General features: G+C 38.4%; 1 protein-coding gene across 3 annotated transcripts in view; it reads left to right on the forward strand.

The window, feature by feature from the left end:
• Positions 1 to 27249, forward strand: part of MAEA (macrophage erythroblast attacher, E3 ubiquitin ligase) — a 50314-nt gene extending 23065 nt beyond the window's left edge. Inside the window, exons 4-10 of one of the 3 annotated variants that reach the window (XM_080638948.1) lie at positions 13189 to 13311; positions 14193 to 14306; positions 16278 to 16354; positions 22450 to 22558; positions 24666 to 24799; positions 25442 to 25637; positions 26077 to 27249. In XM_080638948.1, the coding sequence (XP_080495074.1) occupies positions 13189 to 13311; positions 14193 to 14306; positions 16278 to 16354; positions 22450 to 22558; positions 24666 to 24799; positions 25442 to 25637; positions 26077 to 26172 (849 nt within the window). In that variant the 3' untranslated portion in view covers positions 26173 to 27249. The remainder of the gene's footprint in view (positions 1 to 13188; positions 13312 to 14192; positions 14307 to 16277; positions 16355 to 22449; positions 22559 to 24665; positions 24800 to 25441; positions 25638 to 26076) is intronic. The other 2 variants (XM_080638947.1, XM_080638946.1) reach the window with 2 other exon arrangements.
• The last annotated feature ends 517 nt before the right edge of the window (positions 27250 to 27766 follow it).

Raw genomic sequence — 27766 nt, forward strand, 5'->3', positions numbered from 1 at the left:
ACTTCTTTATGCAGAACAATGAATCTGTGCTGTGGTCCTGTCAGTCACAAGGACACGAAAACTGATGCTTTAGGATTTGCTGCTCATTTAGATAAATCATGTTTTGCTGGTTTTAGGTAGCACTTGCTATTTGATTCTTGATAGTTGTAGAATCACAGAATGGTCTGGTTTGGAAGAGACCTTAAAGTTCATCTAGTTTCAACCCCCTGCTACAGGCAGGGACACTTTCCACTAGAGCAGGTTGCTCCAAGCCCTGTCCAGCCTGGCCTTGAACACAGGGATGGGGCAGCCACAGCTTCTCTGGGCACCCTGTGCCAGTGCCTCAGCACCCTCACAGAAGAGAATGTCTTCCTAACATCCAATCTGAATCTCCCCTCTTTCAGTTTAAAGCCATTCTCCCTTGTCCTGTCCCTACATGCCCGTGTCGGAAGTCCCTTTCCAGATTTCTTGTAGGCCCCTTTGGGTACTGGAAGCTTGTTGTAAGGTCTTGAATTGTAAATTCTTGGTCCTTGAATGTTCAAGCTTTTTTGTTATTCCTGATTCCAGAAGGCATGAAACTGTTGTGGTTTAAATCTTTCTCCTATAAAGATGGTGAGAGTGTAGCTGCAGCTTCTGTGCTTTGCCTTTCTTTGACACAGTTGAACACATCCCTCTGGGCTAGGCAAGAGAAGATATTTCTGTTACTGATGTCAAACTATAGCGTATGTACCTGTTCTGTCTTGGACAAGGAGCGTATTTCATGTGTCTGTTACTTCTTGACTACTTTACTGCTCTGATTCCATTCAACCAGCAGAGATTTCAATAAATACCAAGGAAGCAGCTAGTAGAGGTTGAATGGAAGGGAGGAGAGTAGTGGGTTACAAACTATTGATAGGAAATAGTCCTGAAGAAATTCACTGAAGAGGCTGCTGTGTCTCACTGAAGGTAGCCCACACATGTGAATCAGAAACCCAAGACAATTATTCTGGGATAACTGCAGCTGAATGGACAACAGCTCTTCCACTTCTGATAGATGTTTCTCTCTATTTGGAGCAGGAGCTCATGTCCTGTTGAATCATCATGCTACCCTACCTACTAGGTCTGCTGAAAAAGCACTATGGAAGTATTTTCGCTTTGATAACAAGCTCTATGATGCCTGTTATGCTCAGCTTTGGTTTAGACATGAGCATGGAAGTCTGTTGTGATACACCGCAAGACCTCACGGTACAAAGTGTTGCACTGGCAAAGCCTTACAGCTTTTCATTCTGTTTGCTGAATAGAAACTTTTGTTGTTTTTAAGTTTTAAATAGGCTTGAAGGCAGAAGTTAAATAAGCTCAAGTATTTTTATTTGCGTAACATCAAAGTAACTTGAACAACACAGAACTGAGTTGCACATGTTGAATGCACTGAGGCCAGTTTGCTAACAGTCTTCTAGTTTGCTAACATTATGCATTTTACTCAATATTAAAGCTTACATTTTGGCTAAATAAGGATGGGCTTCCCTCCGTCTTGGTACAACTTGGTATCCAGTTGTCTTTACAGTATGTTGATATTCATTGTGAACAGCTTTTACAACAGTTAGATAGTGAGACTTAATCATTATACAGAATCTGTGTGTTTGCTGGTTTAATAAGACAACTTCTGTGTTTCTTCTTGTTCCTTTCTTGCTGAAGGACATGAGCATTGAAATGTCCTCTAATGTTCAGTAATGTAACTTTGCTGTACAGATTACAAAATACTGTGGTGGTGTTCTCTGGTCCGAAGTAATCTTTCTGTTTACTGTAGTCTCAACTGTCATTTTGATAAATGTCTCCACCACTGCAGGGTTCAGAAGCACGTTGCTGTATAGTGAACCTGGTCATGTCTATTGCCTGATTTTCATTTTTCTTATCTATCAAGACAATATTGTTACTGGGTAGGCACTACACCCTAGGTAGGAACCTGAAAGAAAGGTGGGGGGTTTTCTCTAGTTGTCTACCAGCCAGAGGTGAGGCTGGTGAACAAGTTGAGCGTGACCTAGCAGTGTTCTCTTGTGGCAAGGAAGACTCAGCAGTACTCTGGCTTGCACTGGGATGTGCATCAGTAGCAGGGGAAGGAAGGGTGGTGATCCAGCCCCTCTGCTTGGAACCAGTTATACCCTTCTGGAGTCCTGTATCTAGTTCTGGACTCCCCAGCAGACACGCTGGGAGCATGAAGTGTTCCTGTACTTGGAGATACTCAAACCCAGATTGGAGTGGGAAAGGTCCTACGTAACCTGTTGTGGATGAGCCTGCTTTGAGCAAGGGGACTACACAACCTCAGAAGGTCCCAATCTCAACCATTCTGTGATTCTGTTTCTATGATTGAAGGCTAAGTGGCTAAAAGTGCCCTTGGCCACTATTTGAAGAGGCTGAGGGAAACTGCTCTTTTTTCAGTTGCAGCTTGTGGATCTTAGGTTAAGCATCTCCCAGCAGCTGTTAGACCAGTCCTGGGAGCAAGTCTCAGCCTGCTTGTTTTAAGTTCTTTGCATGGCTTCTGAATGCAAAGAGACCTGCAGAGCTGCAAAGGTACTTCATGGGTGGAAACAGTTTAGAAAGCATTTAGTTTCAGTGACCAAAACCAAACCATTAAATCATTCATATGCTTGCCAACAATACATGACAGTTTGCTCAAAGACCAACTATACACCGTAGTGTCCAGTTCTAAAAGTTATTGATGGACTGTGAGAGATTCTAATCTGCTTTCTAAATTAACTACCTTCATAGGAATGATATTCCTGATTTCTTGTAATAGAAGGTAAGGGCTTAAAAGCTGTTTATAACCTAGGAAGCAAACAGCAATGAAAAATACTGGATGCGAGAAATTGTAGGGAAGTGTAAAGAGTTATGAACTAGCTCAGGTTAGGAATAACTTCTGGCACATGACATGTATAAAGCATAATGTTATATGGCAATATAAAACATACACTATGAACGTAAAATGTGTGTTATGTCTTTAAAGAAACGTAATGCTGCTTGGGAAAGTAAACCAAAATATGAGTAATATTAAAATAAGAGCTGACAGTCAAGGACAGAGATGTCGTGTGTGCCAAAGTAAATATGGATCCTATTGTGGACTTCTTTTTTTTCCTCTTGATGTCTTCTGGCTACCTAATGATGTGAAAACCAGTTTGGGTTGAAGCTACAAACTAAGCGTTAAGTTTCTGTTATTGCATTACAAATCAAGCTCATCATTATCAGCTTGCTATATTTAATAATGATCTTATTTTGACTCTATTATGACCCTGGAGCGCAACGCCAACATCAAAATGGGTATTTTCATCTGCAGATACATATATTCAGCTAGCTGGCAGGGTTGTCTGTTAATTAACTTTGCTATTCCATGTTCTGCTACATTAAATGCTATCTCATTTCTGTACCATTAATTGATAGGCAGATCTAGCTTTGGAAATACAGTGTTCCGGTAGGAATTTAGTTCCTGTTTGTAGATAAGTTCTATAATTAGGTATGCAGTGCTTGGTTTGCTGTTTCTGATGTCTGTTCTTTTCCTAATTATGTAATGGCCACAGTGATTTTTTGCCTATATGGTTGAAAACAAGCCCAAATTCTGAACCTGCCAGTCTCTTATGCTGTAAATCATCTTATTTTAGTACAAAATACGTCCTTGCCTTAGTAATCATGCTGAAGGGCTTCTTGACACTTCAAATAGCATTAAACCAACTGACAGCAGACCTAAAATGGTAACTTTTCTTCAAGTGGGTGTTAACAGCTTCAATTTTTGTCAGTGCTTTCCTTCTTGAGCAGTTTTCCTCTAAATCTGTAGTAACAGTTATTCCCTAGAGAATATCACAACAGGGCTGATACTGCAAAGCCCTTCTGAAAATAGTTCATTATCTTTCAAACTGATAGTGAATGTGTGTGTATATATATATATATATAAAAATTTTGATTAGTATAAATAAAAGGATTAGTAGTCACACAGCTGATTATCCTCTAGTTTGGTCCAGTTCTTTCTCTTTTTCCTACTGCATAAATATGGTGTCAGTTTTCATAACTGGGGAAAGCATTTTGAATGGATTAGCCTGAGTCTTTGGAAAGATACTTGCAATAAATTTGTGTTCCATTGTCTTAATTTTGTTGTGGAAAGTCATGAAATCTTACCTGATGTCCTTTGGAATAAGAGAAACTTGAGTTCTTTAAGCTGCATGGCTCTTAACCAAGTAACTGATCTCTGTGTTATTCTATGTCATTGTTCCTTTTCTCAGTCCCAAAATTAAAGGCTCTTTCCTAGCTTTATGAAAGTGTTCAACACTGAAATGGATCCTTCAGCTAAAATCTCAGTACAATACTGCTGAATGATTTCTTTGTCTGTTATCGGACAAAAGTCTTAAAGCTACCATTTCTGAAGTCATCCTTTCCTGGAATAACCATTCCTGATGACTGTCCCAAAAAATGGGAGATGAAAAGTGACCTGCACCAACAGGAACAGTATTAAGTCTTAACTCAAAAAGTGAATGAAAAATGCTCACCAAGAATACTACTTTAATCAAAACATGGTAGGTTAGGTTTCCTTAGGTCTCTCTGAAGCTCTCCTCCTGGTTGCTGACAGAGCAGAGCAGATGGTATTGAACACATAACTGCTTGCATTTTTAAGGAAAGTACTATATTGAAGAAGCTGATTGTCTTTGCTTGTCCCTCTGGATTGAAAGTGTCTTATGCTTATGTAGCTGGTGTTCTTGCTCTGAGGGATGTGCAGAATTAAAGTGTTCTCTCGTCAGTGCATGTCTACAACTGCAGACAGATGTGTGCACATAGGATACTGCTTCTGTGTTTTTGGAGACTCATCTATGTTCCACTGAGTTTTAACCCTGCTAGAGCTGTGTTCTACTTTGTGAATGAACAGACTATCACCATAGCAGACCTATAGTGGTATAATGCATGGAAGAAATAAGCATATGCTTTGATTGATAAACCATTGGATCCGTAAACTTTCAATACTTGTGCAGGATGGATTTCAATAATATGTGATTACTTCAGTAAGAAATCCATATTAATGTTGAGAAGAACATAAGTCTGAGTGAAGGAATCCATATGGTATTAAAAGCTGAATAAGTACTTCTCAACAATCATAGCAGTGTACCCTTAGAAGTCTTCTTTGTTAAGACATGTAGTCCAAGAATGGCTTGTAGGCAAACACACAAATGTGTATTAAATTAATTCATGAAGTTTATATTCATAACACTTCAATTTTAAATAGGTAAATAATATTCAGCATACTGCTTGGCTGTATTCTTTGCTTCAGTGCTGTGCAGAATGTAGACAAGACTTTCTAGATGCCAGCTGAATGGCAAAAGGTGTCTTTTTGTCTATTTGTGTCACTTTCCTAGGACTTGCTGTTCCCACACAGGAGATGTTTGAGAAGACTATGTATAAAGGAGCTTCTAAACTGGCACGACTTAAAGGTGCTAGGATGTTAACTTGTGCTGTTTCGAGCTACCTCACAGCACTAAGCTGTAGATGAGCGACTCTGAAACTCCTTTAAATGTGTTTTGGCTGTTCCTACCGTAGGCATGGCAACTTTCCCTAGATTGGTATAATGAATGTTTGGTGTGTTCATCTGAATTTCAAAGTGCTGTAATTCTTGAACAGCCTTACATCTGCAGTTTGTCTCTAGCATCTTTGGGAATTAGAATTATGTAAATGTGGAATAGTCAAGATCGATGCAGAATAACAGACTTTCTCATTAGAGATCATTTGACACTTCAAAAGCCAACAACCTGAAGTGTGCTGTGATGTTGCATGTCTTTTTTTCAGCCCTTTTAGACAAAATGGATTACCTGTAGTGTATCGTAACAGAGCTTAATGTATTGAAAAATGATGATTCAAGGAAGATTCTTGAGTTGAAATGTTATGCAAAGGGAAAATGGTGTTATCACTTGTAGACTGCCTACGTATAGGTTTGGCTTCAGTTACATCTCAGACTTTTCTCAATAGTACGTTCTTCCTGCCAGACATTCCTTCAAAGCAGAAATGTTACTTGACATTTAACACTTACTACTATGCCACATGACAGGAGTTAACTTTTTGTCTGGAAAGGTGTGTAGCTGCTAATAACAGACTGATTCTGCTTGGACAAAAGGTGCAGGGCTCATGCTCAACTGGCAAAAGATCAGTTGTCTTTCGTCTCCTCAAAGAGGCTGTGACAGAGAATGGTAGAGCTGAAACTAGAGGCTTTTTTTTCCCTGCCCAATGATGCATCTTTAGCTTTAGAGGCTTTGTCGCACTACTCCAGTGTAGTCATTTATTACTGTACTTAGCACAGTATAATGTACTGCAGGGTAAGATGCAGCCATTTTCTGAGCTACTAAAATTGCTGAGGCAGGAGTAGGGAATGCACTGGGAAAGCAGCTTGCTAATAACCAACTTAAGTGCTAGCCCCAACTGCAGGGCTCTACTGAAATGACTTACGTGCATCAGTAACAAGAGGCGGGTGAAACGTGTCTTTTTCTTTGGCACTGGAGCAGTCAATAGCAGAGTATGTACAGTTTTGGTGACCACACCTTAGAAAAGCTATTGGAAAAATTGAAGAGAGAAGATGACTGGAAAATGAAAGGGATGGGTGCTTTTGCTTGGTATGAGAAGTCATATACCAAAGAACTTTGTCTAGTGCAGAAAGGCTTAGGGATGAAACAGTACATGGAATTGGAAGTAAAGAAGTTTGAAATCACACACAAGGTTAGAACATGATTTAGTCATTAGAACCAATTACTAAAAGTACCACCAGTATTGTCTCATGTTAGAGACAGTGTTCTTAATGATAATCAGTCAGTGTAAGTTACTGGGGTGCTTTAAAAATAGCCAGGTAAAACCAGAAGATCTGTGCTACACAGAGACCGTGGAAGATGCTCTCATGTGAAAGCTCAGCTGTGTACACCATGGGATACTGTGTTTATTCTGTAGACAATAACTTTTCTGGCTCTTCGGTTGATGAATCTGTGGTTTGGCTGTCTGTCTTTGCTTTTTTCCTAACAGCTAGCTCTGCGGCTGGCTTTTGAGTAGGACATTCTGTCAATTACTCTGTTTATTTTCTCTGTAATCCTGTTAATGTGTGTAGCATTATAATACTTAATGTAGCTTAATGAACTTCAGACGGTTTTTTATGAGCAGAGAGTAAAGAAGCTTCAATGTTAGTTTGTGCCTTTAACTGATCTTAAGTAACCATGTCGTTGCTGTAGTCACCACCTATGCCATTGCTTTCTTAACTTGGGTTTCCCTTCAATCTCATGCAGTTTATAGAGGCTTTGCATTGATTTTGAAGGAACTGCTTTAACCAGCAGCTTTTTATTCCTCCCCTGTGTAGGGGTAGGGGAATTGGGTGACAATTCATGTTACTGCAGTCCAAACCTATTGTGCTGTCTGACTTTTCACCTGCACAAGTTTTCAGGTAGGCAGTGTTACTGTGGTGTTTTCCAGTCTTCCTGCTCCTGCCAACTGATGACTTTTTTGCTGTCTTCCCACTGTAAAAATATGCTTCCCCAGATGGTGCTTATTGTCAACCTCATAGCTCCTTGAGTCTGCCTTCTTCCCCAGTTGTGTAATGATAATAATAGAATGATTTGGGTTGGAAGGGTCTTTAAAGCTCATCTAGTTCCAACCCCCTGCCACGGGGCAGGAACACCTTCCACTACATCAGGTTGCTCCAAGCCCCGTCCAGCCTGGCCTTGAACACTGCCAGGGATGGGAGCATAATCATGGCCTCTAGATGATCCCTGGATTTGCTGTCTATTGATCACAGGAAATTTTAACAAACTAATATAGATGTTTAATTTGACTTTTTTGTTTGTAACTGTTTATTATTGCATTTCTATAGAGCTAAATTACATTGAAGGTTATGTTGCAGGTTGCGGGCGTGTAGTATATAGTATGCGAGTAGTCATTGAAAGCTTAACACAGCATTTTTTAAAGTTGTTTTAAAGTTGTCCAAGTCAGTGTTTTTTCTGTAGTTATATACAAAGAGATTAAATGAATGTTTACCATACTAATGGATGTCCAAGTGCATCAACAAAGCCTTTTGTAATACGAAGGTACTGCTCTTACGGATGTAATATGTATAGATAGTCAATCTTATTAAAGCTGTCTCTGGTACATACTCTTGGCAACAAGCCACTGAAAGCTTGAGGCATACTGGCCTGTTTTCAGTTCTGTATTGATGTTAGTAAGCAATTAAAAATAGACAATTTACATCTTCAGAAATACGTAAGCAGCATCTTATGATATTATGAATCACCTATTTTATACAACAAATAACCCATTTTATTACTGTTGGGGGTTTTCACACTAAGAAAGCTTTCTTCTCTACAAAATGCTGCCTTTTTCCACCTGAGTAATTTTTTTTTTTCAGCTTGTCTTAAGCCTGTTTTTTCTTCTTTTTGATGAATTATCTTGTTTTGAGGATAGTTCATGGGGGGATTTGAAAATACCAAGTATTTCATGTTTTGCTACTTGTTTCTGTTTGATTTCGTGCCTTGTTAGATTAACATTTCATATGTGAAATAGTCTGGATTATATTTTAAGACAGAAATGTTCGTGTGAATTATAAGGGACTTTATCAAGCATTAATTTTGACAACTTTCCAGACTTGTGGCTAGAGATGCCATAAAAAAAAAGTACATGTACATATGCAGAATGGAGACTGATGGAGAGGAATGACTTGACCTGACTGCTTCAAACAGTAAAATGTTACATAAATTAAACCCCTTACATGAACATGACATAAACTTTGAGTGAAAGCTGTATTGCTACTAGAGAAATGATGCTTTTTTTCTTCTTAAGCAAGAAGTTCTTTGTGAAGGTGGTGAGGCACTGGAATGGGTTGCCCAGAGAAGTGATGAATGCTCCATCCCTGGCAGTATTCAGGGCCAGGTTGGACAGAGCCTTGGGTGGCATGATTTAGTGTGAGGTGTCCCTGCCCATGGCAGGGTGTTGGAACTGGATGATCTTAAGGTCCTTTCCAACCCTAACTGTTCTATGATTCTGAAGTCATTTTTTGACAGGATCAAATGCAAAGTTGCTGTTTAACTGGCGCTAAAATGTATGAGTGGTTGTCTTGGTGAATTTAAAGCCACACATCTAGATCTGAAACTCAATATTGAAGAGTTTGAGGTTTTAAATTTGGGAACGGACTAATCGAAACACTCTTATCTCTTTGACACAAAATCATTGCTGACTCTTTAAAACCTGTTTGTAGTGAAGCTTGAATTTTTACCTGCTGTGAAACGAAACTCTACCTCCCATATTAATCTATGTATTGCTGTCTTTTAGTTATGACTGTGAAACCAATGAATGATTGTAATGTAAGTGAAAAACTTCAGTTTGCTTGGGGTGTAGTTACAATGTAAAGATGTTTAACTTCAAAAAAAGAGAATGCATGAATGCTTCTATGTATGTCTGATCTCTAAATGGAAAGTGAGATCTTTCTGAAGGGATCCCGGGGCACTCGTAAATTCCATGTTTGAAGAGGTCACTTCTAGAATGTGACTAAACCAAACCACTTGAGTTAAGTTATTGTTGCTGAACGTGGATGTCACACTTTAACTACTGGGATGTCATTAGTTTTGTAGGGAAGGGAATAAAGTTAGCTTGAGGTCTTGCAAATACTTGAGCATATAATCAGGAGTTGCAGAAGACCTACCAAAGAAGAAAGGTGAACAAGTTTGGTGGGCACTTGCTGTTTTTAGCAAGACTCTGGTTTGTTTGTATTTACAGAATTCCTGTAAATACGTTGAAATACTACCACTTTTCTTCTAATTCTGTGTTGGCCAGAAGTATATCTGTAGTAATCATCATGATAAAAGAATCCTCATTCTTTATAGTGTTTTAGACCTCAATAATTGGAGTTTTGTGCAGAATGATAGGGTTGGTAACCTCCCTCCCTTGAGGCACTTGCAGCATAAAAACAGCAGTGATATTTTAAAAGCTGTATATATGTAAATCAGGCAGAGCAGAGTGATGGATAGATGTATTCTTAGTTTAAATAAGTCACTCTGATTTCCTTTGAGTGTCTTCAGCCTTCATGTGCAGTACCTTTCTCTAATAGTAAATGCTTTTCTCTAAGGTTTGCACCATTGTAATGTAATTAAATAGTTAGCTTATGATAAAGTTCATCCAGTGCTTGAATAGTTAGCCTTCTAATACCTGGTTAGTGACTGTTGAATGGAAGGGAAGTTTAGTTCACTGTAGTCCAGTAGGCTTTTTTTTAAGCAGAAATGGTAAAATCTAGGTGGTACTTCCTTGCTTGTACTAGAAGGAAGAATACTTTACGCTGTGTGCCCTCTCTTACTGTCTGGGTAATTGTCAGTATTACTTAAGGACAGAGTTTTCCTCCTTGAGCCATTTGAAACTATTTGTTATTACAGCTGTAGAAGCCTGACTAAATGTTGTTAATCAGCCCTCCTACCTAGGGTCAGGTATTCTGCAGTGGTAAGCAAGTTAAGGCAAGGTAACTTAGGCAAAACATCCGTGGCAATGCACAGGAGGCTGGGAAGTCCGTGGTAAAAGTTTCTGTAACAATACTGAAACACTCCATGTGCAGCATAGGATTCTCCTGTACTTCAGCAGTACTGGAAGTTAGGTATAGCAATCACTTTTACAATGTGAAAACTGAAGTTGTGAAATGAAGCAGGACTTTACAGTGTTGCAAAAGAGGGTTATTAAAGACCTCAGAATTGCTTTTTAATTTATATACAAGTCAGAAAACGTTTGCCATGCTGCTGAATGCTGTGTCAGTTGGAGTGTGAGGCAACAGATTCCTTGCTTCAGCTTTTTCTCCACCTGCAGAACCGGTGGGAATATGTCTCTAAAAGTGTGTATTTACATTCACTCAATATTATATGTAAACAAATTATATAAGAGGCTCTTCATAGCAGCATATTAAATCTTAATGCTGTTTTGGGAACTTGAGACAGTGTTTCTGTACAGCCTGTACAACTCTGAATTGCAGAATACCTTCAGAAGACTATTCAGGTTTAGGGTCTTAATAGGGACTCTTTGGACTGGAGCCTATGTAGATAGTTCTGATGCTGTTAGCTGGTTCCTATTCATGCAAGATGTTGTAGAGAAGTAGTACTCCAGTGCTAGCCTGTGCGGAAGAGCTGTGCTGGTTTTGATAAAGCCAAATAATCCTGTTACTCCTTTCTTCTATTTCATTAGTCCTAGCTAATGAAATATACCATGGAGAAGCATCAAGAGTAGGCACCACTGAAAAAGGAAGATAGGAAAACATGATCAGATTGAAAAAACTTGGGTGATTTGAGCACGTGTGGGTTTTTTAGATGCCTATTGCCTAATGCGTGTCAGTATTTTTCTTCTATTGATGTGCATGGTTCAGACTTTTAACTACTTTTTTTATCGAACGCAAAAGCTGTTTCTGTCCCTACAAATGGATTTCTTAATGCTTTCTTTATTTTGTTCCCTAACTTTCCAGTCAACAGAGAATAAAATCCTATTTATTGGTGCAGTTCAAATGTGATTGTTAGTTCTGAAAGAAACTCTTTTAGTTAAAAATGTTCTCCTCTGTTTTCTGGATACATCTTGTCTATTTAATTGAGATGGCTGCCAAGCTTTGACTTCTTTTGGCAACTGCAAATCTAATTTGCATTTCTGCATCAAATAGAACCTTTTTTAGTTGAAATTTTCAGCAGGAATGTAGGGGTTCTCTTTTTATTTAAGAGTTTTGTCTGCCTCAGCAGCAGCTACAACCTTTTTGCTCATCACTAAAGATTGCTATGCTAACATCTGATTGATAGATGCATGGAGTTAGGATTCTCTCACCAGCTCATCGACTTAAAACAAATGCTGCCTTATGCTGCTTTATTTTTTTCTGATGAAGCTTAAACTATAATAAGCTAACAAATGGGATGAAACCAGTGATTTGTTTCTGCCTACCATATCCAGTCCTGGTTTTAATGTAGAAGAAAATGCTTTTGTGTTAATTTGGTATAAAAGCAAATACTGTTCATCAAGAGGACATACAGCTCAAGTAAGCTTGAGGAGATGCAGTAGTATTATTTTTAACTTAAATTGAATTGTCTTTCCATTCAGCAGCTGTAAGGAAAATATGCAAGCAAGGTAATGAATATGGCTGCATTATATGTTAAATTACTTATACAGATGAGTTATATAGACAGGAGAGTTTTTATATGGCCACCTTATCGCACACAGGGGAGTAATGCACTTTTTTCCACTTTAGCATATCATCAGAAAAACTTCAGACTACCAAAAAGGAAGATTACTGTCATGGTCTTGTAGGAAAACTTTAAGATATATGGAGAGGTATTCCTATTATAGAATAGGCTTGGCATTCTTTCAGTCCATTTTGCCAGCACATTGATAAAATTAGTATTTTTCATATCCTTAAGGAATTGGGACTAGCAGTGGAAGTCCAGTTTTAATTTTGTTCTATCAACTTGTAACTGCCTTAGCTCTGACCTTAGTCTGACTCATCTGGATTTGATACCACCACCATTAGAGCTGTGTGAGGCTCTTTATTCTTTTGATGGTATAATGGTCTTATTGCTATGATCATGCAATCTATAAAATGTAGCTAAGTATTCTTAATATTTTTTTTTTAAACTCACTTTCAAGGAATACAAGAGCAGTCCTTAGTAAAAGCTGCAACTCGTGCTGCATTTATATACATGTGGCCTGTTTGGTCATGTTCTGATAAACCTAACCTGATCCATCTGCTTTTCCAATAATATTAGACTTCGACTAAAACTCAATAGTTATAGATGTCTAGGTAAAGTAGAATTAGATTCTCCTCTTTTATGTAGTTCTTGCTCACTTGAGCAAATTTTATGAGATTGTCATGGTTGGATTGAGGTAGTCAGCCAAGCTTTAAGGAAACCCAGTACTCCTGTGTGTGTGAACTGCACAGAAGTGATAATGGGATCTGGTCACTTTGTGCAAAGCTCCTAGGTTTAATCTGTATTTTCTAACATTCTGTTGTATAAATAGACTCAGAAGAATATTGTTGCTATGCCACTATTGGAATATTTCAGTGCATGGAAATGCAGTCTTTAAAATACACTGTAATGTTTTGTCAGGAACTGTCCCTAAAAACCAGAGGTCTCAGTCTTTTGTATCTCTGTATTCTAGTTCTGTTTAAGAGTGGATTGCTGTGTAAAGTATCAGTGCAATTTAACAAGACCTGCTTTCTTTCTGTTTTTGAAGGACTTGGTAAATATTGAGATGTTTTTGACTGCTAAAGAAGTTGAAGAGTCATTGGAAAGACAAGAGACGATGACTTGCTTGGCTTGGTGTCATGATAACAAATCCAGGCTTAGGAAAATGAAGGTATGAAAATGTAATATGTTCATGTTTTGCTTAAATTGCTTTCTAAGTGTTTCCTAAACTACTTGGATATTTGATGTGGTCAATTTGGTTTAAATTATAGGTCTTGAATGAGGCCTTGTATAAGAGTAAGGACAGTAAGTACAATACTGTCCTTTTAAGAAGACAGAGGATGCTGGAGCTACACTAGCTTATGCAAATGCCAAACCTGAAGCTGGGCAATAGGTGATCTTATGGGTGCAAGTGTTGTCTCAACAAATTGTGCTCAAATAAACTAATAACATTCAGTTGGTTTCAGTGTGACTTACACATGTCTAAATGCTGAAGTATGCAGCATCTTGTGCATGTAAACTTACATTTGTGACTCTTTGCATCCTGCTGAGAGTATAATTCAGTTTACACATGAAGGTATTTAAGAGTGAGGTTAATGGTAAACCAGTGTCTTCAGGCTTAACACTGAGAGGTATTTCATACAGATTTTTGTCTTAATATTTAAGTGTTGCATATAAGAAAATAGAACTGAGGAAAGAACTTTTTGTGAGAAACTATTACTGAAATGCTTTTCCAAGAATAAAAGCAGAGTGTAATCAAGTAATAAAAACACAGTACGCCTTTCTCTAGCCACTGAATACCATGATCTGAACATGCTGCCTACTTGTTCCTATGTAGTGGGTTTAAATTTCCTTGTCTCTTGTGCATTTCAAACCATGCTGTAATCTTCCATAGGGCTTGCAGAAATCCGTTTTTAACTGATATTAACCAAAAGCCCTGCCTCCCTCAGTGACATTTGTGTCTGATTTTTTTAAACTAAGTGCTTTTTTTAACTAAAAAACTGTTTAAGTGCACTTAATGATAAGCAAAGAGTGACGTTCTCTGTCACTCAGGGGCGCCAAAATGAGAGTGAACTGAAGATGGGATGCAAAAGTAAATCGACCAGTGATTACTCTAAAGACAGTGATGATCTTGTTATGGAAGCCTTTAAAGGAAAACCAGAATTGGTATGTAACCACTAGTGCGTAATTACATTGCTAAAAAATCCCCCTCGTGTAATCTTTAATATATTAAGTAATGTAAGAAATAACATCTGAACATCTTTTCCATCACCAATCTTCAACAAATAATAAAAAAGGAACATCTTCCCCATCTCTCTTTTTGTAAAACAACAAAAATCTATTTCTGCAAGCCCTAATTCTATTTTTTTTTTTTTCTAAGCCAAACAAAAAAAACAAAACTAAAGTTGTGAGAGATCAGAGTTAGAAGAAGAGAAACCACCATGCTTCTTTTTTGCAACGCAAATGAACAATTCTCCTGGTTCTGGTTGCTTAGCTACTCATCAGTGTTAATGTTATAAAATCCCAGCCATCACCTTAATGGAAGCCTAAGCTAAAAATTAAATGGTATGTTGGCCTGGGAAAGCGTTTACAGACCTGTAGTCTCTACAGATGTGAGCTGTATAAGCTGTGAATAGGTGCTGTGGAATTGTTTGAAGATACGCAAAGTTGAAGTGCATGCATCACCTGATTGTCTAGGGCTCTTTACTTCTAGTTACTTGTCTGCAGAACCCATATAGCCATTGGCTTGCAGCTTACTTCAAGATGTATAAAAACAAAACACAGGCTCTGAAGATGGCTTTGGGATGTGGTGGAGTTTTTTGCTGTTGAAACATCTTAATGAAATAGTAAGCCTTAGGATTTAGTATCATTAACAATTAAAAGCTTGATCGGTTTTGTAATAGAAACAAACTGAACTAAACTTCTAAATGTGGGGTTTGTGTAGATTGAGTAACAGTATTTTACAATAGTCCTATTTGAAAATTTAATATAGAAAATAAATTCTTATTCTCTACTAAACATGGGCTTGAGTACAGGAAAATGCATAGTTGGAAAACAATTTGCTTTCTATTCCTCAAACGTATATATCTTAACATCTATGCACAGAATGCATCATTTTTATGTTCAAATGGTTGTTGCAGGGTGTGCATTAGTCCCCCCAGGCAGTTAACTGATAAATTCGGAGTTGCTCAAGTTCCTACTGAAGTCACTGAGAAATTTTGATATTACTGTGCTGATGGACAATAAACAAAAGGCAACTGTTCATCAGAAGCATGGGGGAAGAAAAAAACACTTCCCAATGGAACCTGATAACTCAGGGAGTACAGCTCCTCTCTAGATTCAGAGGACTTTGGGTTGTCATTGTTTTCTTAAGGTACTAAGAGATGACTGTGTCCCTATAAAGAAACATAGTGACTTGTCCTTTTGTGGGGGAAGAATCTTTTTAATTCCGCATATTCCAAGTTGCTTTATAGATTTTGTGAACTGGTGATGGAATTTGATTTAAACGGACACTGTTAACTTCATTAGGCTTCACATTTTACCTTTTTCTAAAAAAACAGGTAAATGCCACCTGGTTTTGTTGTTTGAGATGTGTTTCCAGCATGGCTTTTAGATGTTTGCCAACAAGAGCGGGATAGAAGCTTCTGAAGAAAGGGAGGGAGGGGATTGCAGCAATGTGAGCTCTGTACTGGCTGTTGTTAATATTGGGGACTTTCAAAGTGGTGTTCGAAGACTTCTTTCTTCCTTGCAGTCTTTGGGTAGACCTCTCATCTAAGCTATCACATAGCCCTGAACTTGTGTTGAATCTACTACTTTAAGATGCAATAAAGTACAAAAAACCCAATTGTTACACTCGCTTGCATCTCAGGTAACGATGCTTTTAGTCATTAGGAAAGAGTTCATCCCTGCTAAAGAGTTTTGAAGGAGGAGATTTTGTTCTGCTTTTAGGGAATTCTGGGCTGATGTCTGCTCCACAGAGACAGCATTTCAATTGCATGAATGCCTAAAAGCAAGCAAACAAGGTTGCGTGTTATTAACACTTCCTTTTTTTTTTTTTGTTGTGCACATGTGGTATTTAACATACTTTGCAGTGCAGTTTTGGCACCATCTAAAACCCTGTCTTGTCTTTAATCTCAGAGCTGTCTGGAGTTCAGCCTAAGGATTCAGGAGTTCATTGAACTCATTCGACAGAACAAGAGGCTGGATGCTGTGAGGTATGAAATCAGGATGCTTACCAAAACATGTTCTTAACAAGATGGTATCATGCTTCATTAGAAACATATGACTATTGTTGCAGCACCCAGAAGCCCCACTCCTGTAATGGATCTTACTAGTGTTGTAATCAGTCTTTGGATTTAAGCTGGGATTGCATTTTCTTCTTAAGGCATCAGTTTTCATCGCAAAATACTAAAAGGTTAATGAAACACCCTTCTAAAGCTTAACATTTCAATTTTGGCTGAGTCCTCTTCTGCTTTACTATCTTCAATAAACTTTTTGTTCTATAAGTTGTGCTTTAGTTTAGCTTCACCTTTTGTATTGAATGGAGTTCTCTATTGTCATATCTGTGAGAACAGCAAGCTATGTTCTGTTACTCCCACTACTCCCTTGCCCTGGACCAAAATGAAGAAATCAGCTCAATATCCATTTTCACCTCTTTTGAGCTAGTTCAGTGGGGACTACTTTGGGCAGTTTTACTTCTCAAAGTGGTGTGAATTAGACCTAATCACTGCTTGAATTCAACTACAAGACAACCTTTATGGCAATACTTATAAATTGCTTCATGTGCTGGTATTATGCTTTAAAGGTAGTGATCCTGATTTAAGGTGTTGCAGTAATGTCAGGATAACACAGGAAACCAGTTCTGCTGAAATGAATGGAATTCTGACAGTGAGACTATAAAGTGTGTTGATAATTCTGATAAGTGGTGATCTTGCCAGCACCACAAAGTATGCTGCAGGTGGCAGCTTATACATGGACAAGGGAAGGAGGAACTCACAGCAGGTTCTGATTTAAGAATACTTAAATCTCTGGAGAAATGACAAGTTTTACAGCCAGAATTGAAGCTTTGCTGGTACATTCTGGTGATCACGCTGTTGCTGCTTAACACTTCTGATAAGCTTTATGTTAAGGGAGTTTCAAGTCTTCCTGCCTTTAGAAACCATAGTAAGTGCTCCAGAAATTGAAACCAGCAGGAGGCTTGTATTTGTGGCAAAATTCTGTGCTGGTCAGGAACACAGAGCTATAGAAACCGTTTATCATAACATGAGCACAGACTGAAAGCATTGTAGCTCATTCCCAAGGTTTAGATGTAGAAACTTTTGCAGGGCAAACCACATAACTTTTCTTGAATACAATGGGCGATAGACCTCGTTACTTAAAAACAAGACTAAAGGAAGTTAAAAGAAGTATGTGGAGAGGCCAGTCTAATACTACCACCACTCCCAAAATTACTCACCTTAAGTTTTCGGCTTATTTTCAGTTGTTTATTTCTAATTTCTTTCAAATGTGTTGCTCGCTAACTTGTAGCATTCCTACTTTGCCCTACTTGGACCTAAATCATTGTTTTGATCCCAGCCAATGCAAATGTGCAATCTGATAAACTGCAGCTAATTTTAATGCTAATAATTAAAGAAAAAACCAAACACCTACATGCTGGCTTTTAGAGACGTGCAGTTACCCTTTGATAAAGTTCTCAAGTCCTAAGGACTTGTCAGGTACTTATGAAAAGGATGAAAGACACTCAACTATATTATCTATCTTCTGAAGCCCACGGTGTTCTTTATAGCCAGCAGATACTGTGCCTTTGTGCCTTTAGCCTCATTCTCTGCTAAGTTTACTTCTCTGCCAAATGTGCAGTCATGCATCTTAACAATGAGTAGTCCGTGCTCTGAAAACTATTTTCTTTGAGCTGCAGCTTCCTGATGTAGGTTGGAAACCTCTGGCACACAGAGAGCTGAAATAAGGTGATAGGCTGAGAACTAGGACAAAGCAGATAAGGTTTGTTGTTGCTACTGGATATTTGTTTCCCTCTGATCCCTTTTCCACATTGGAACTGTTAAAATTTACAAGTTGTCAACCCTCAAGAGGACTCAGCACTCCTGGTGCAGAATAACTTGTGCTATCATGGCCTCTGAGGTTTAAATATTACAGCCACATCTACATTGCAAATAGGCATAAGATATTCAATGTTGTTAGGGGTGAAGCATATATATTCCATATACCTATTGAAATTCAGGGTTGACATACATCTTGTACTCAGCAATTATAAATTGCCAGTCATAACAATGCTGCCTTGACTTCATAATGACTTGTAAAATGAAAAGGAGCCACAGAAGTTCTTCTGTATCTTAATCCACTCCTTTTATCAGGGTGAGTTTTGATAAATAGGTACATTCAGTGTTCAAAATCTCAACACTTTCCTTAAATAATTCGGCTCTAAAGTGTTAGCTTTTACCATTTTCCTTTGCTTCAAGATGAATATGTAATGGAAAAAGGAATATATTTGGGGAAGGTGTAGCATAAATCTCATTGCTTCTAGCAAACTGTTGCAACTTGTGTTTTTATTAGCTTGCTTCTGTTAAGTGCCTGCAGCAGGATTCTTTCAGCATTGTGTCCGTGGCGCAATAAATAGGTCAGGCATCCATTAGAAAGCAGAGAAAGAGGCTGTTTACCAAGTAGTTTCCTGTACGAGTGGAACTCAGAGAACTGACATTTTGTTGAAACGCAGCTGGTGTTTAAATAAGTTTGAAAGCTTTGCTTGCTGCCTGCTGAGCACCCCTAAAGTGACACATTGCTTTTAGGTTAGAATCAATGTGAGCTTTAAAAGTATACATCTTGCTAAGTAAGCGTTTGAATTTCTGTAGCATTTTAGAATAGGAGGACAAACAGAGCTTCCTCTAAGGTAGCTCATCAGAGTAATCCTGAAAGTGTGAGTTTCAAGACTGTACAAAAACTATTCCTTGACTACAAAGAGTAAGTATCTTAAGCTTCCGTGCATCAAAGATTTTGCCTTGTGTCATTCATTTTTAACTCCCACAATCTCCTTAGGTCTTTTTTGTAAAGCTCATACTTATTAGAGTAACAATGAATGACTGATGACACTAATTTCACACAGTCGGGGCTCTCACTAATTTCATTCTGGGAAATCTGACAGCATTCTACTACTTTGCTTTTATGGGATGCCAGAGATACACGGAGTTCTTAGCTAAACGCTTAATGAAACACCCTGTGCACTTCTTGTTCTTGGTTATAAGGGACAAAAGGAATAAATAAAAATAGCTGATGATGCATGGGGATAAGAGAAGGCTGCCATAGTCTGTTCATTTTGGTAAACTTCTCTCCTATAAGGCTGAATAAACAGTTTGTTGTGGGCTGGGGCATTGGGTTTGGCAGGCGTATAGAAAGAAAACTTCTGAGCACTCTGAGTACAGATTTTTCTGGTAGTCATAATGGTCCCTGAGATAAAGGCATTCTGGCGTCAATCGAAAGGCTGAGCAGAAGAACAAGTCCTTTCTTGATAATACCTCATACTTGTGTTCAGTTATTGCTACTTCCTGATAAATAGGTTCATTCTTATATTCAGGCATATGTAGATATAACCATACAGTGTAACTTGAACTTTCTTAACAGTTTAATGTAGCTGTAGTAGACAGTGAACTGTAAATCTTTAAGTCTTCATAAATATCCTTTCACTCTTGGATTTGTCAAGTGCAGTATGCCTGCTGTACTCACATGGGGTACATAGAGGGACAGCTGTTTCAAACAAAAGATGACGGACTTTGTCCCCATAGAGTTTACAGAATCGTTTTGGGATTTGGAGAAAAACTATTTCTACCTATTAATTTGCCCTGTCAAAAGAATTTAGTGGTTTAGTGATGGTCTCCTGGCTCTAGCCATACTGACTAGTGTGTGCTGACGGTGGTTAAAACACGGTAAATAAGCATTTTAAGGTTCATACATGCCTCCAAGAACACAGCGCTTGCCCAGAGAGATGGAAATAGCTGAATGAAAAGAGAAGGGGTGAATAATGGCATGATGGCAAATAAGGTGTTCTTTGAATGTTGTGCATTCACCAGTACTCACATAGTGCTGTTTCTTGCTTCCCAATCTAAAAATTACTTGACTGCTATGAATTAATGAACTTGCTTCTCTTTTAAGGGTACTCTTGCATATTAATCTATATATGTTGGCACTCGGGGGATGAAGTTTAGACACTGGCATGGCAGGCTTTGTGGAGAAAATGGACTTCTTTTCTTAAGGGGCACAGGTGGAAGGGAAAGTCAGGAGATGAAGACTAACAGAAGGTCTCTTTAGAAGACCTAATTCCTTCTGGCTGAACCCAAACTGGCCACCACATCCCAGTGTTCCGTACTCTACAAATGAGGGAAACGCTGGATTTCTGGGTGTTTCTCCTTTGAACAGTTAGCACAGAGGGATTATATATCGTACATACACAAAACCAAATGTTGATTCTAGCTCTTCCTGAACATGCAGAGTAAGTGTGGGCAGTATTTGCCTGTTGCAGCTCAGGGTCTTCCTGCAAGAAAGTGGGGCATGTTGTTGGAATGCTGTCTGTAAAAGCAAACTGTGAAGGCCTGATGGGAAGTGGGACCACAAGGCTGGTGCAAAACTAAACATCTGCTTAGTTTTAACATCACAGAGCACAAGTGCACAGTGATAATTCATCTTAAAAGAACTGATTTTATTTCTTCTCCCTCATTTTGCTTTACTGGTAGGTCTGAACTTTCTGCTTTGCCTAAGCTTTCTCCTAAATAGCTCTTGCTTTCATCTGCAGCTCTGCAATAGCACTTATTTTAGCTTTCTTCCAGTATGTCCAGGCTGCCAAGTCTGTCCTCTCAGGCCACGGGTTTTGTGCTTCTGTTCTTGTAACAGTAATCACCTGGGGAACAATATTTACATTCCTGAATTGCTCACCCGAAATAGGAAGTTGGGTGGAAACAGTCTGTCCTACATAACTTCCATTGCTTCCTGGTTTGGGTGGGAGAGGAAGTAGAAGTACTGAAACACTGCTAAAGAGACTGTTCTCATGGTATTGATGACCTAAGTGTACTTAGTAGAACACAGAAATGGGGGGGGACACGACCTTATCTAGACTTTATTTCTTTAATTCAACACATGAAATGGGCAATTGGAAAATCCTGTATATTCCTAAAAGTAATTTGTAGCTTTAAATAGATTTTAAGACTCTTTAAAAGATGAAACGCTTACCAAAGCTCTTTAAGAGATAACTTTCTATCTTCCCCATAATGCAAACTGTGGAGAAAATATAGCATCGCAAGAGTTTTCTACGCTAAAGCAATGCTAGAAGTTCAATATAGCGCTAATTCCACGCTCAGTCTACTGTGCAACATCTGTGCACCACTGAAAACAGGAACTTCAGCATGAATGCTGAACTAATCATCCAGTTTAAAGGCTAAAGGGTATTCCTGCACACTTCAACTGCACCTTGAAAATTGGTGATCTTGAAGACTAGGTGGGGGAGTCTTTCAGACAGGGTTTTTAAGTAGTTGAATATCCTTATAATCTGATGATAATTCTCTGGTTTCTTAGTATTAATTTCCTGAAAAACATGAATATTTGCATTTTTACTTTAAGTTTCTGGGAATTCTGTCCCTTCTTTCAAATCTCCAAGTTTTAAGCTTTGTGTATATGTGCTATAATCAGTGTGCTTTAAAGTACAAAAGCTTGTTCCGAAGTTCTACTTAAAGTTTTTATTTCCCTGGAAAAAAAATGTACTCTTAAGGTGTTTTCAACCACATTACCCTGCAATTCCTTGTAGTCTGCACAGAAAGTGATATTGCTTTCTAGCCTATAAAAAGACTAAATAATTTCTTCAAAAGTAAACATTTCTCTCAAATGTCAGTATAAACAAGGTAGATACTTGAACATTCTTAATGCTTAATGGTTTGGAATAGCTGATTATCAGACTGCATTTCTCTCACTTGGAAGTGGATGCCAAAGGAATAAATGCGATACATTGAGCTTGCCTGAGCAGACGCGTTTCTACTAATAATTGTAGATCTGTCATCCTAGACGTAGGTGAGGTAAGACTTCATGCTACAGTAAGTTCTGGTTTCTAGAAATTACAGTGTATAACTGTGAATTCTCAGTCGTTCTTGCATTCACATTTGCAGGGTGTACTTTTTCAAGCCATTCAAATGCATCACCTTTTGGAGTTCATGTATTGAGAGCAGAATGTAGAGTTTTCTCTGAAATCTTACATAACTATGTAAACTTCCTTGCTTTAGGAACAAGGCTATCTAATAAAGGTATAAATTGTGTATTTCAGACATGCAAGAAAGCATTTCAGTCAGGCTGAGGGAAGCCAGCTGGATGAGGTTCGACAAGTGATGGGAATGTTGGCCTTTCCTTCAGACACTCATATCTCCCCCTATAAGGTAATGTTCTGTTTGAAACTCAGTGCTACAGCAGAATAATAAGATACATGTTGCAGTGCTTTTTCCTGACAGGAAAATACGCTGATAATCTGCAGATCAAATTGTTGTTTGAAGTTTACTTTCTAAAATCCACCTTTATAATAGTCCTTAACTGCAATAACCGGTCCTTGCCTGTACATCAATCCGGGTAGTATTTGTGGTGTTGTAGTTGGATCTTAGTAGTAACACAGATTCACACCAAACTAGGTTTACCACAAGCCCAGTAGTAAAGATCCATGGGACTGGAAGCCTGATAAACTAATATACAGTAAGAGGTGGAAGATGGGGAAGTACAAAGAAAATCAGTTCTGTTCAAGATACTTAGCTGTGTCCTTCATACACTAGCAGCAGTTCTTAATGCTGCTTCTTTTGGGACAAAGAAAGGAAAGATGATTTGAATGATCTGAAAGCAGTATTTTTGATGCTTAAGTGTGTGTTCATTTATTTGGATTATACAAATTAATGTAGATATTAACAGTAATATCTATATCTAAACTTGAATCAAGCAAAATTTGTAGGTAGTTACTGTTTCCATGGATTTTGAGTTTGTTCTGTGGTCATGTGCTAATTCACTTGTTGTTTTGTAATTACCTACATAAACAGAGTGCATGCTAGTTTGAAAATAACCTTTGTTACGCTGACTAGGAGTTCTGTGCATAAATGGCTTCTTAGAATAGCTTTAAGTAAAATCACTTTTAAGTCTGTGGGCAAGTTTGTCAGATCATAGTATCTCTAACTAGTTGATTTTTATTAATCCAAGGGAAGAAGTGTCTCCTATAATCAATGAATAGAAGCTTCTCTACCTCATTGCTATCTTTTAGCACTTTAAGGAAACCATATTTAATGTTGTAGCAAACGAAGCTATTTTCTCTTGATATCCTGTGAACAAGTTTATGTAGCTGTGGCTGGAATTATTCCGATTAGGTTCTTAGTAAGCTGCTGCTTTTGTGTTCCATCATCTAGGACTCTAATCACAGGCTTTTCTCAATCATTAATAGTACTTTCTTTATCTCTTTATTATGGCTCTGTTGTAGTCTCGATCTGTTCAACCTTCTCAAGAATTGCCTTGAGGTCAGAACAAAAGCTTCATCCTGGAACTCCGGGAACATTCTGGCCTTAGATGAAGAAGGTCATAGAGCAGACAGACATGCAGTCTGGTGGATGAAATCATAGAATCATAGAATAGTTAGGGTTGGAAAGGACCTTAAGATCATCCAGTTCCAACCCCCCTGCCATGGGCAGGGACACCCCACACTAAACCATGCCGCCCAAGGCCTCATCCAACCTGGCCTTGAACACCGCCAAGGATGGAGCATTCACAACCTCCCTGGGCAACCCATTCCAGTGCCTCACCACCCTCTCAGTAAAGAATTTCTTCCTTAGATCCAATCTAAACTTCCCCTGTTTAAGTTTGAACCCGTTACCCCTTGTCCTGTCACTACAGTCCCTGATGAAGAGTCCCTCCCCAGCATCCTTGTAGCCCCCCTTCAGATACTGGAAGGCTGCTCTGAGGTCTCCACGCAGCCTTCTCTTCTCCAGGCTGAACAGCCCCAACTTTCTCAGCCTGTCTTCATACGGGAGGTGCTCCAGGCCTTTTTACATTACAGAATTCTGCAAACAGTAGATACAAAGAGGTGTCTGCAGAATTAGCCTGATTTGAGATAAGAAACACTTCTGACTTCTCAATGTTAATGGTTCAGAGGCTACAGAGGAAACGTTCCACAATACTAGTGTTGCTCTATAAGCAGGCCAGCATTCTAGAAGGCTAAATGCAAGAAATAGCCTTAGCAGGATTTGCATCCCTTAGTTAGGACACTTGGTAGATGGCAGAGGGAGATTGAATAGTAAACCAACTATTTTAAATAACACTTGATTTATAACTGTGTTTCTAGTAAAATAATGTTAAAAGGTACTTCCTAAACAAGTACATTTCCATGCATTAGTATGTGTACTTCTGTTTTGTGATGGATTCAGTCTAGTGAGTTTTGCACAGTTTACCACTCCCAAGCTGTTCTCCCCTGGGACAATTACACTGAAAACAACTTATAGTTGTGTTGTTTTTTAACAGGATCTCTTGGACCCCGCTCGATGGAGAATGCTGATCCAACAGTTTAGATATGATAACTACAGACTACATCAGCTGGGAAACAATTCTGTTTTTACTATAACACTCCAGGCAGGCCTTTCAGCTATAAAAACACCGTATCCTTTAATGCACATACTACTGTCCAGTGCAAAAGAACATAGTGGGGTTTTTGTTCTATGGCTTCTTTTCAGAGAGCTCAAAGTGGAAATGTGACACTTGAGTATTTCTGAGTTGTTTATATGGATTCTGAACTAGTCTCTCCATTAAATTAAGGGGAGAGTATAATAAATGGCTTAAGAAAAGCCCAAACCAAAATTAAGGTGACATTTACATTGTGTTTGCATGTATTTCCATGTGCCAGAAGTTAGTGAATATATCTGCAAAGGTTAGTGAGGTGCGTCAGAATTATTATTATTTTAAGCACTTATACACAAATTTAGTCTGGGTTCATGTCAACATTTTAATACGTTCTGCATCTTCTGAAACTTAGTTGGAATTGCTACACACTCTGGTGTAGATAACTGGTGCTACTGAAGTGTTCTATATCAGGAATTTTACCTATAAAGGGTGCCGCACACTTGTTGCTCACTTTTGTTCCTTGAAGCACTTGATTCGTATATATACACAGTAAACTTGGATTAAATGGTCCTGTGTATTCTCTAGCCTAGGCTATATTTTCATAGTTCACTTTTTCCAGTGCCTCTCATTAACCATTGCTGAACTCTGTGGTGGTTGTTCCTTACCTTGCTGTTAAACAGACAGTGTTATAAAGAGGATGGGAGCTCAAAAAACCCAGACTGCCCTGTGTGTAGCAAATCCCTGAACAAGCTGGCTCAGCCCCTGCCTATGGCACATTGTGCCAACTCCCGACTAGTCTGCAAGATTTCGGGGGATGTAATGAACGAAAATAATCCTCCGATGATGTTACCAAATGGATATGTCTATGGATACAATGTAAGTGACTTGGCACTGCTGGTTTAGACTTCAGTTAGAGTAAGTTTCCATATCCAAATGAGAGGTTATAAATGCCGTCAGAAAGCCAGAAGGATCTTCTGCATGAACAGCAGAAAAATAACTTCTTGTAGCAGTTTTTAAAAGACTGTGTGCTTACATTGTTCTTTTCAGAAGCTAATGTCTGAACATATCAATTTATAGCATGAAATCAAATGGTAGTGGGAGTCTTTCTCTGTGGAGAGTGATAATCATAGAATCAGAGCGGTTTGGGTTGGAAGGGACCTTAAAGATACATAGAATAAGTAACTTCTGTGGGCAAAGGTATCTTGGTCTCAGCCTATAACATCATATTTCTCATTTGACAAGTTTTTACTCAATAGTTAAATAATGCTTTGAGTTATTACTGTGAATATTACTTGTTCATTTCACTCTTTTTCAGTCTCTGCTTTCTATTCGTCAAGATGACAAAGTAATTTGCCCAAGAACCAAAGAAGTCTTCAACTTCTCACAAGCTGAGAAAGTCTACATCATGTAGGTCCATACAACTCCTGATGAAGTGCCGCTGGAATTTTGACGCAGTGTATATTGGCATACCCTGTACAGGGGGGGGCCTTAATGTGTGGCAAAGAAGCAAAACCTGCCACCTTGGGGATCAGACCTGTCGGTGGCATTCTTGTTTCTTGCGACCAAAGATCAATAAGCAACAATAAACACTCTTTAAAAACAGGAAAAAAAAAGAGAGGAATTATGACTTAAGTTTGTACTTGAATAAAAACGAAAATGAATTTTGATTGTTAAGGTTTTGTAACAAGGTCAAAAATTGGACTCTTCTCAAAAGTATTTTCATCTTCTTTAAAGGATAAATTTCTTTAAAGATGGACATTTGCACTGGGGGAAAAGTTACAACAGAGTTGAAATAAAATCCATTGTTCTTCCCTCTTTTTCACAATTGTCCAAGACCCTTTTGTTAGAAAAGATTTCAGTACTACTACTATGTTCTCCTTGAAGCTCCTCTTTGCCTTCTTTATGATCCTCTTGTGAAGTTCTCCTGAACGTGAATTCTATAACTTATTTCTGTGGGAAGATACTGATGTCTTTGATGCAAGAGTGGCTTCTCTGGAGGATCAGCTTTGAAGGAGTACAAAGGCTTTTTCCAAACCCAAATCTTTTAAGGAGGTTGCATAAGTATCAAGAGGAACTGAGAACATTTCAGGCAAAATCCAATGCTTGTTTAAATGTTCTTTTTCCAGTCTACCATAGTGTTAAAGTCCTTCTAAAGTTATTAGTTATGTGCATAGGGTTCAATATGAAATCATTAGTGCTACTGCCTTATTTCTTGCTTTGAGAATGTACTCACATGAAAATGAGCTGGTATTCTTAAGTGTTGGGCAAAGTTTCTGAAGATGCCTTGCAGGATGATTACATAATTTTAGGGTCTAAATAGTCTTCATTACTGAAACTAATAGTTCAATTTTAACAACTACAGAACACATCCTTATGACTTTTCAAACAGAATTAAACCATTGTAGTTTAAACAAAACCATATTGTAGAGGTTTGTATTTAGCGCTTATTTTTGCATGTTGATGTTGATTAGCTAATAAAAGATTGTAAATGTACAACATGTTAATAAAAATTGTTTTCCATTTCTTGATTATATAAAACTTAGAAAGCTGCTTTGTATTTAAATGTGGGAAACCAACCCTTTTGTAAGGATCTTTCTTCAAAGGAGCACAATTTCCCTGTGTTGTTTCTTAGTGTTCTACAAGATGTAGTGATACAAACCAAAACACCACCACAGCTATACATGTTCTTGCTTCTCAGTCAGTTCTTGAGCATTTTAGTCAAATAACTTACTTGGTTTAGACTTTTCATATATGAACAGTCCACTCCCAATCAACCATCTTTTTTTGTCACTTCCAGAAGCTTGCCTAATGTCCTAATGACTTTCTGATAATAGAACATGTGAGAGGTGTTAGGTGCAAGGTTTTGATGCACGACCCAGTGCTTTAAACAATGCTGACAAATAACTCTGTTCCAGCTCAACACACAGAGACCAGATACAATCAGTTCCCGAACCAGCTGCTCAGAAACTGTAAGTACACTGGCATTTCCAGTGAGGTATGGCTGA

This window comes from Psittacula echo (genome assembly GCF_963264785.1).
Source record: "Psittacula echo genome assembly, chromosome: 1".
NCBI lineage: Eukaryota > Metazoa > Chordata > Aves > Psittaciformes > Psittacidae > Psittacula > Psittacula echo.